The sequence below is a fragment of the Elephantulus edwardii genome, unplaced genomic scaffold (assembly GCF_000299155.1).
Source record: "Elephantulus edwardii isolate Elephantulus edwardi_28Jun2011 unplaced genomic scaffold, EleEdw1.0 scaffold00007, whole genome shotgun sequence".
NCBI lineage: Eukaryota > Metazoa > Chordata > Mammalia > Macroscelidea > Macroscelididae > Elephantulus > Elephantulus edwardii.
The window spans coordinates 36,697,481-36,707,212 of record NW_006399757.1 but is presented as its reverse complement, the minus strand read 5'-3'; the positions used below and the strand labels follow the sequence as shown (position 1 = coordinate 36,707,212).

Here is a 9,732-nt window from a genome sequence, read left to right as displayed (position 1 = left end):
CAAGACTGTTGACTGTGGAGCCAAGCAAACTAAAGCTGTGTACAATCTCAATCTCTTCAACATCCATCCTGATGCTGCCAATTGGTCCAGTGGTGAAAATCTTTATCTTCTTGACAATGAGCCTCAATCCATATTGTAGGCTGCAGTTAGGAAATAAATATACCACCTAACCTATTTGCAACTTGCCCAGGGACCAGTTTTCTGTGTTAAACAATCTTGTTCAGGGAAGTAGTCCTACAACAAAGGGAAGTGCTTCTAAAGAAAGTGGATTTATCTTCATGATAAAGACTCTTTCCTGATAAACTGGAATTTAAACAAAATAAAACAAAAAGTGGATGGGACAGTAAGAATTTTTTTTTTCCATTTTCTTCTACCTTTTTCAACTAAAAGTATCCTGGGCTAAAGTGCCTGCTGCTGACAGAAGCTGGAGAGTCAAGTGTATTCAGAAACAGTTTCAAAGAATGGCTTTATTGATCTACTTCTGAAAAATCAAGTCATTGAAAATGCTATTGCATCTGTGGGTACAGTGCTATTCTGACACACACTAAAACTCTGAGTCAAAATCAAATCAATGCCAACTAGTTTTTTTGGTTCCCCTAAACAATGTCCCTAGTTTGCTATGTTGTTCTTGTACACTATCATCAAGGTGAAACTAACTCGCAGCTTGCTCTTCAGCGGGATTCCAGCAGGGAGAAAACTGCCCAACCTCCTTGGAGCAGCTGGTGGATGCAATCTGCCTGCCTTTGGGTTGACAGTTCAAGTTCCTACCCACTAAGGCACCAGAGCTCCCTCCACACAATCAGAATTGATTGCAAACATCAATAAATATAAATTTATTTTATACATTCAGTGTTTTGACAAAATTGAGAAACAAGGTTTTTTTTTTCAGATTCTTTCTAAACTTCTCTTTAAAATGTACCATGTATTTCCATGTGATTCATTCTTTTTTTTCTTTTCTTTCTTGTTGTGTTCTGTCAAATCTGATCTGATTGGCACAGGAGAAGATTGCCCCTCCTTCTCCAGTGGAGCATCTGGTGGATTCAAACCACACGCCTTCAGGATTATAGCCTAGCTTCTTACCACTATGCCATCAGAGCTCCCTGTGATTCATTCTTAAAAGGCTTCTCTGTGGATGTTTGCATCTCTAAGGAATTTTAAAGTCCCTTAAGGGTGAAACCATGCTATATTATTTTTGCACTGGTTTCAATCATGTTCCTCTTCTCTAAATAATTAGTATACCAAAGTCCTTATTTCTCCTCCCCAAATACTCCTAAAATCCACTAACATCAAGTTGACTGCAACTCAAAACAACCCTTTATCAGGTGTTTGAGGTTGTCACCTATAAGGGAAGAGACTGTTGCTCCTTTTTCCCCTTGATGCATTCATCAAGGAAATGAATGTGAACCACTGACTTTAGTTTAGCAGAGTAGCCAGTCATATTCAAGCTCTGTAATAAACCCATGTTGTGTGCCATCGAGTCAGAGTCGAATCACAGCTGACCTTCCAGGGGTTTTTCTGAGGCAGTTAATCCCAGGAGGGAGACTCCTAATCTTCCCACAGAGCAGTTGGTGGATTTTAAAAACAGTGCCTTTTGGGACTGCAGCGCAGCTTTTTATCACTAGGCCACCAGAGCTCCAATAAATGGAGCAGTCAATACACATGAATATTGGTTTGGAATCAGAGCAAAACTAGTTCTAAGCATAAGTATTTAACGGAAATTAGAGATCCTTCACTATTCTAATTAGTCTGTTCCCAGGATCACTGGGTCAGAGCCTACTCACACCGGTGGAGGAGCTTCGTTTCCACCCTGAATGAGTACAGCATCATTCGCAGATTTTTAAGTCAGTGGCTTTGATTTAATTTTATCTCCACGTGGTTCTTCTTTCCAAGGGCAGCACTTATTCCTGCAGTCAACTCCAGCAATCTTGAGATCTTTAACTGGAATCCTCCCCTCCCCCACACCCATGTACCTCCCCAGCTTTATTAAGCCCCTTAATCCTAGGATTAAGAAAGAGAAAAAAGGGGAAGGGGGAAATCAAGAAAGAAGAAAATAAGAAGGGGAGAAACTTAAGTAGATAGAAAAAGAGTAAATGAATAGAAGATATAAAAATTATATTTGATTTAGAGTTATGTGGCCAGGAAAGGATTATATGCATGTGTAATTACTTTTTTATCATTTTTTCTGAAGTCATACAAAAATGTCTAAAAACAATATTTTTTTTTGTTATTGAGGAAATGTTAAGGAAAGAGTTCTTTTCTAGTTGTAGTAATTTACATTCAACTTGGGGTTTGACACTAATATGTATACCATCAATTTTCATAGATGAACAAGGAATCATGAACACAGAATGTAAACTTCAGGTGTTATTATATCCAAGTACAAAGTTATTTAGCAATGTGCTTAGCAAATAATGAACAAATTAAACATTCACTGGTAAGAATGAACAGTGAAGCTGAAAGGAATAGATACACTCAGAGAAAAATACCAAATGCATAGTTATCAAGGAAACATTTTTTAAAAACAACTTTTTTCCCAAGGCAAACAAGCACTTTTTTAGCTAAACAAAATTTAAAAAAAAAGTAAGAAGCAGAAGGCAATTTATGGAAAGTACATTATTACATCTTACTTGTCTGAGGTCAATGAATGCTAGCTGCAGGGTATCTCCCTGGAATCCTGGCACAGGCTCAGAGCTGGCAAACACTGTTTAAAAAGAAAAAAAAATTAAAATAATAAAATATACAAGGATTTAACCACTAAATTAATTACTAAAATGGTAATATTTTTACTTAACCATTTCAAGTGAAGATTGCTTATAACCATCAATTACCACTACTGAGAATGTTCTCCACATCCATTACCACAAATATTCTAATAATTTTAAACTTTTAATCTGCCACTGAATCACTGTAATCTTTAATTACAATAAATTTGGGAGAGTTATCCTACATAAAGTTCAGGAGGAGTAATATACTTCAATCAAGTAAAGTTTTCTGACTCTTTTAGCCTCAGGTGAATGATTATAAAAGCATTTGAAACCATACCAATTCCATGGCTGTCAACATATTTCTAAACATCTGCTTTGTTACACCATATGCTCTATAAAGGTCCTGCTCTTAGCTAACAGCAATGAAAGACAGACACAAAGTAAGAAGTCAGTCTTACATGTAGATCACAAGTAAAATGTTTTAAGGTATCAAAATCAGGATGATGCAGGAATGTCTGTTCATACTTTTATTGATTGCTTTTAAAAATAATGGAATTCTGGCTCTTTTTAAAAAACTAGAAAAATATCTCAAGGCAAGATTTTTTTTTTTCTCCTTTCAAATGATTCTTTTTCAAAATTTTTGTTCTGTTTGTGCTTCCAAACTCTTATAATATGTAACATAGCTAATTAAGGTGAAGACAAATCCAATGATTAGTGATTTCGAAGACAAAAGACTTCTGGATCATGAAAATTTCTCCAATAAGAACTAAAAATGGTCATTCTTCTCATTAATATCCTAGTTTTCACACACACACACACACACACAAACTCAAACACAAACCCTAGTAGTGTAGCTATGTTTGACGAAAAGACTGGTAGTTCAAAACCATTAGCTGCTCCATAGGAGAAAGGTATGATCTTTGCTTTTCTAAATATTTACAGCTGCAGAAACCCTATGGTTTCTGTCTTATAGGGCTACTATTAGTTGGAATCAATTCGATGGCAGTGGGTTTGGGTTTTCTTTCAGAGAACATTACAAATACTATATTTGTGAATTTATCAGAATCAATATTATAGATGCATTTAAAGTTTCAGGTCTATATCATTATAAGAATAACAAAAATAATAATCTAGTGTGTTTTGTGTGAAACATAGTTTATAAAGTTTCAAAACCAACAATTAGACTATTAGTATCTATAATCCGAGGATAGTTAATCTAGTATCTTTGGGGAATAAATTTTTGTTATTGCTCTTAAGATCATGGTAATTTTTGTTTCAAGTACCAAACAAATTTAAACTAAGCATTAAAAATTTACTTAAGTGAAATTCTTACAACATAAAAGTAACTATTTTAAAGCAATTCAGTGATGTTTTTTGTACATTCACGATGTTGTCCACCTATGATTCTATCTAGTTCCAAAAAATTCCTATCAATCCAAAGTAAGAAACCTTACCCCCAAGTAGTTTTTCCCTTCATCCAACCATGGTAATCACTTTATATACAAAATCTTTTGTGTCTTAATTCTTTCACTTAGCGTAATGTTTTCAAGGTTTATCTATGTTATCATTCATACTGTAGTGGAATCAGTGCATCATTCCTTTTTATTATACACTACTATTTGTTTATCTATTCATTCCCCACCCATGAGCATTTGGGCTGTTTTCACCTTTGGTTTCTGTGAACAGTGTTGTTAGAAATGTGAGCAGACCTGTCTGAGTTCCATTTTCAATTATTTTAGCTGTGCATCCAGGAATAGAACTGCGGGATAATAAGGTAGCTCTGTGTTTAGCTCTTTGAACTACTGAACTATTTTCCACAGAAGTTATCTCAAATATTTTTTGGGTTAAATTCTAAAATGCATCATAAGCTTTATTTGTTCTTTTTTTAAACATATACTCACTACCACTGAGCTGGAACCAACTCGCAGCTGATCCTCCAGCCGATTTTCTGAAGCGGCAAATTATACAAGAGAAGACGGCCCCTCTTTCTTCTCTGCAGCTGTGGGTGGTTTGGACTCCCTATGAACTGTGCCACCAGAGCTTCCTAAGAATATACTAAATAATATTTAAATTTAAATGTCTGAGTGATCATTAAAAATATATTTTATTCTATATGACACAGTTAAATTCCCAGGAGTTGCTCTGGTATTAAAAGCTATTTTCTTATGTTATCTGAGTTTTAATCTTTTCTAATTGTTTTACCTTCTTTTTCAGTTTTAACAAATTCTTACTACCTGCTCTCTTGCGTATTCTTTTATTTTTACAAAAAGAGAAAGGATCACATGAGGATAGCCATATTTCACTTTTACCAACTAACTCCATAAAGGGGAACTGTCTCAGTCAACATCAACAACACAAACCCAATATCCATGAGGTCAGACATGTTCCCCATGCTCCTGAACCTCTTTCAATTCATCTCAACACTAAACTTACTGCTCTACTAGGTCCAAAATCCATTGTTCACAGACCACACAGAACCATATTAGGGAAGTTTAAAGGCTGTATAATTCAGGCTGTTAGCAGATAAAATCACTCACTCAGGACAATTTCTGAAATGTGTTCACAGGCACTTCAACCTGCAGCCTTGAGGATTTAGGCCAGTGTTACAAAGCTTAGTCCTGACAATTAAGGCTCTCATTCCCAGCCTTCCAACAAACTTGAGCAAAAATTCTTAGCTCTGGTTTCATGGGGTGGCAGCTCTGCCTCACTATGGGTCTCTGGTTTTCTGCTGCTTGCTGCTGCTGCTCTCCATCCAGTAGGTCTGGCTGGTGCAAGAACCACTGGCCCTGAAGGGTGTACAATGCATTTTATAACTCTTTGCTTATGGTGAGAATCTCTAAGATTGCTGCTGAATCTGCTCAATTTAACGGTGAAACTAGTCAATCCCCTCATGGTTAAACTAATATGCCCTATTTGCATATTCTTCTCCATCCACAGGGCTAGGAAAGCCATCTTGAACAACAAGCCCTTAACAACACATATATTATCTTTCATCCCTTTGGATCAGCTAACTGATTATCAGAATTATGTGCAAAATAAGAATAGGTAAAGCCTGAGTACCTGGGTGTTACACAAATATGTTGAGTCTATCGGAGATCTGGACAGTGACTAGGAATGATAGAAAGAGAATTGATGCCTTTGAGCTGTGGTGCTGGAGAAGAGTGTTGAATATACCAGGGACTACTAGGAAAACCAACAGGTTTGTCCTAGAGAGGATGAAGCCAGGCTTCTCCTTGGAGTCAAGGATTCTGAAGCTTCGTCTGACATACTTTGGGTATGTTACAAGGAGGGACCAGTCCTTGGACAGGGAAGTCATGTTTGAGAGAGTGGAGAGACAGCACAGGATAAGATGGATCAATTCAGTGACTGGAGTAATGGAAGTAGTTGTGTCGGAGACAATGAGGTTAACACTGGACAGAGCAGGGTTGAGGGCTCTTGTATATAGATACGGTCACTATGAATCGCGGACAATTCGACAACACATAACAACAACATTGTACCTTGTAGTATAAATAACCTTTTGGTTACTCAAAGTGTACCTTTCCTTTCTTTCTTCCTTATTTCCTGGTTCCCTTCTGCTAGAAGGACAAAGGTGCACCAGATTCAGGCCATAGTCTTTTCAGTCATTTGCTATGCATCTGAGAGCTGATCAATGAGTAACAATGACAGAAGAAGAATCGATGTCTTTGAACTGTGGCATCATAGAAGAGTGCTGAAGATCCCATGAACAGCCAAGAGAATGAAAAGGTCTCTCTTGGGGAAGGTGCAGCTAGAGTGCTCCTTGGAGGCAAAAATGATGAAGCTTCCTCTCATATACTTTGGACATGTTGGTTGTTGTTATGTGCCACTGAGTCACTTGCGACTCATAGTGACCCCTCAGTACAAGAGCCCTAAATACCTCTCTATCCTGTGCCAACCTCATTGTCTCAAACACACTCATTCCCACCACCCCTGTCACAGAATCGGTCCATCTCATCAAGGGTCTTCCTCTCCTGCACTGTTCCTCCACTCTCCCAAACATGATGTCCCTTTCCAAGGATCAGACCCTCCTTGCAACATGCCCAAAGTATGTCAGATGAAGCTTCAGAATCCTTGACTCCAAGGAGCGCTCCAGCTTCACCTTCTCCAGGACAAACCTGCTTGTTCTCCTAGCAGTCCATGGTATATTCAACACTCTTCTCCAGCACCACAGCTCAAAGGCATCAATTCTCTTTCTATCAGCCCTATTCACTGTCCAACTCTGCAATGCACTGCACATAACTGCGAAGACTAGAGCCTGGATCAGGCGTAACTTAGACTCTAGCCTGATGTCATTTCTTTTCAGTACTCTTGCGTTGTCCCTCATAGCTGACTTTCCCAATGCAATTCGTCTCTTGATTTCCTGGCTGCTGTTACCAAGAATGCTGACTGTGGAGCCAAGTAAACAAAAACTGAAACTGTTAACTATCTCAGTCTCTTCACCATCAATACTGATGCTTCCAAATGGCCCAGTGGTGAGAATCTTTGTTTTCTTGATGTTGAGCTTCAATCCATATTGAAGGCTGCAGTCCCTGACCTTCTGCAGCAAACTGGTAGGAGAGGTTATTCCTTGGAGAGAGACATCATACTTGGAAAAGTGGACAGGTGATGGAAGAAAGGAAGACCCTCAAGCAGGTGGGTTGACACAGTGACTTCGGCAATGGGTTTGGATGTGTCAGACTGAGGATGCACAGGACAGCAGTGTTCAGACTGGCTATTCCTCAGGTTGCTATGAATCATACTCTACTTGATGGCACCTAATAATAACAACAAGTCCTGCTAGGCATTAAATATTTAATTAACCTCCCCCCCACCAGTCCCTTACTTCTGGAAAACTAAGATTTAGAAAGTAAATCTCTCCACTTTTTTTTTTATTATGTAGTTTAACTTACATAATTTATCTTTTTAAATAACTCTCATAGTGACACCCCTCTGGGTTTCAGAGGCAGTAAATCACAGGGGACAAGACTGCTCACCTTTCTGCCATGGAGCAGCTGGTGGATTTGAACTACATAACTTTGTTGTTGATAGTGCAATTCCTTACCACTAAGCTATCAGAACTTCCTTTTTTTGGCCATAGACTCAGGCTAATGTCTCCAAGTGACAACATATCATGAATTCCTAGTGGTTTCAGAGGGTTGCAAGTGTTAGCTCAATTTCTACTGTCCTTACATATGTATACAGTGAGACCCCTGGTAATGGAGGCCAGACTTAAAACCAGTTTTGTTGTTAGTTTGTTGTTATGTAACCTTACCTTCAATTTGAAATGAATGAATGAGTCCCTACTCACAAATTCTTCATCCTAATCACCTTCATTTCCTGCACATCCCACTTTTAAATCAATGAAAAGACTTTCTTTGAGTCTTTTCTGGTATATGGTCAATTCCAATTCATATCAAACATATATTACAGAGAAGAACTGTCTCACAAGGTTTATTGTTGTTAGGTACTGTCAAATCGAGTACAACTCATAGTGACCTTATGACAACAGATTTGAACCCTGTCCTATTCTATGCCATCCTCACAGTCCCTGACACACTCAAGCCCACTGTGCTAGTCACTATGTCAAAACCACCTGGTTGAGGGTCTTCCTCTCTTTCAGTGATCTTCTACCTTTCCAACTATGATGCCCCTTTCCAAGGAATATCAGCCCCTCCTAACAACACATTCACACTATGTGAGATGAAGTTTAGTCATCTTTGATTCCAAGGAGCACTTTGGATGCAATTTTCCCAAGACATATCTGCTGGCTCTTTTGTTAGCCAATGGGCTATTCAGTACTCTTCTCTAATACCACAACTCAAAGACATTAATTCATTTTCTGACATCCTTACTTATTGTCCAGCTCTTAGATGCTTAGCAAATGACTGAAAAGATGATGGTCCGAATCAATCACACTTTAGTTTTCAAACTGACATCACTGTTCGTCAGTAATTTTGAGAAGTCCCTGACTGCAGATTTTCCCAGTGCAATGGCTGCTGGTACCAAGGGTATTGACTGTGGATCCAAGAAAGATGAAACTGTTGACAATTTCAATCTTTTCTCCATCTATCATGATTTTGCTTATTGATCCAGTGGTGAGGATTTTTGTTCAAGGTTGTAATCTTTGGGAAGGAGCTGCACTGTCAACACAAGGGCAGACAGTTTAAATCCACCAATTAGTTACTCTGAAAGATGGGCAGTCTTCTCCCACAACATTTACTGCCTCTGAAAGTCTGCTAGAGGGTTAGCTATACATTGATTCCAACTCAATAATACCTAACAACAACAATCTTTAAGGAAGAGGACCAACAGTGAGACTTAATTTACCCATTAGGCAAAATTTAGCTAAGTTTCAATTATACTTGCACTTATTACCTACTTTATGGGTGAGTTTAAAATCTAAGTCCTTCATTATTTTAAAACTCAAGTCTTTATAAGGATATAAAAATTAAAAGTGAAATGACTTTTCCAGGATCACATAGCTAATTCAGGACTCCTGGCACTTAATCCACTGAACTAGAATCTGATTAAGTATTTTGTCTTTCAATTTTCATTCCACATCTCATCAGACCCTAACCAATAAGGAAGTGAAGCTTACTAGTTTCTAGTTAATAGAATTTTTTTCAAATGCCTTTCAGGAATGGCAGACAATTTAACAGTGTGATAACCATCTGGCACACACGGCATTTTCCGTTTGATCAAGAGCTTCATATTTTTCTTTGATTCCTATCAGATTTAAATTCCATACAACATGCTATTTCTACCTTCTAAATATCTCTTGGATCAGAATCGGTCCCCAACTTAGTTCAAACTATTGGCATTTCATACTTAGATCACGAAAACACCCTCCCGTCTGGTCTCCTGCCTTTTTCCTTGTGCTGTTCTCTCCCCTTCCACCTTCAGTGTCAGTGGTATAAAATATAAACATGATTTGCTCCATCTCGAAGTTCAGCAGCCAGCTAACCTATAACCATCACAATAAAGCATCTTTTTTTTTAAAAGTTTTAGCCTCATCGGTTCAAGCAAT

General features: G+C 38.0%; 1 protein-coding gene across 3 annotated transcripts in view; it reads right to left on the bottom strand.

Annotated features, from left to right (window-relative positions):
- The window catches only part of EXOC6 (exocyst complex component 6), a 254,131-nt gene that overhangs the window by 54,936 nt on the left and 189,463 nt on the right, over positions 1-9,732 (bottom strand). For all 3 annotated transcript variants that reach the window (XM_006880347.1, XM_006880346.1, XM_006880348.1), the window contains one exon: positions 2,628-2,701. In XM_006880347.1, coding sequence (XP_006880409.1) covers positions 2,628-2,701 — 74 coding nt within the window. The remainder of the gene's footprint in view (positions 1-2,627; positions 2,702-9,732) is intronic.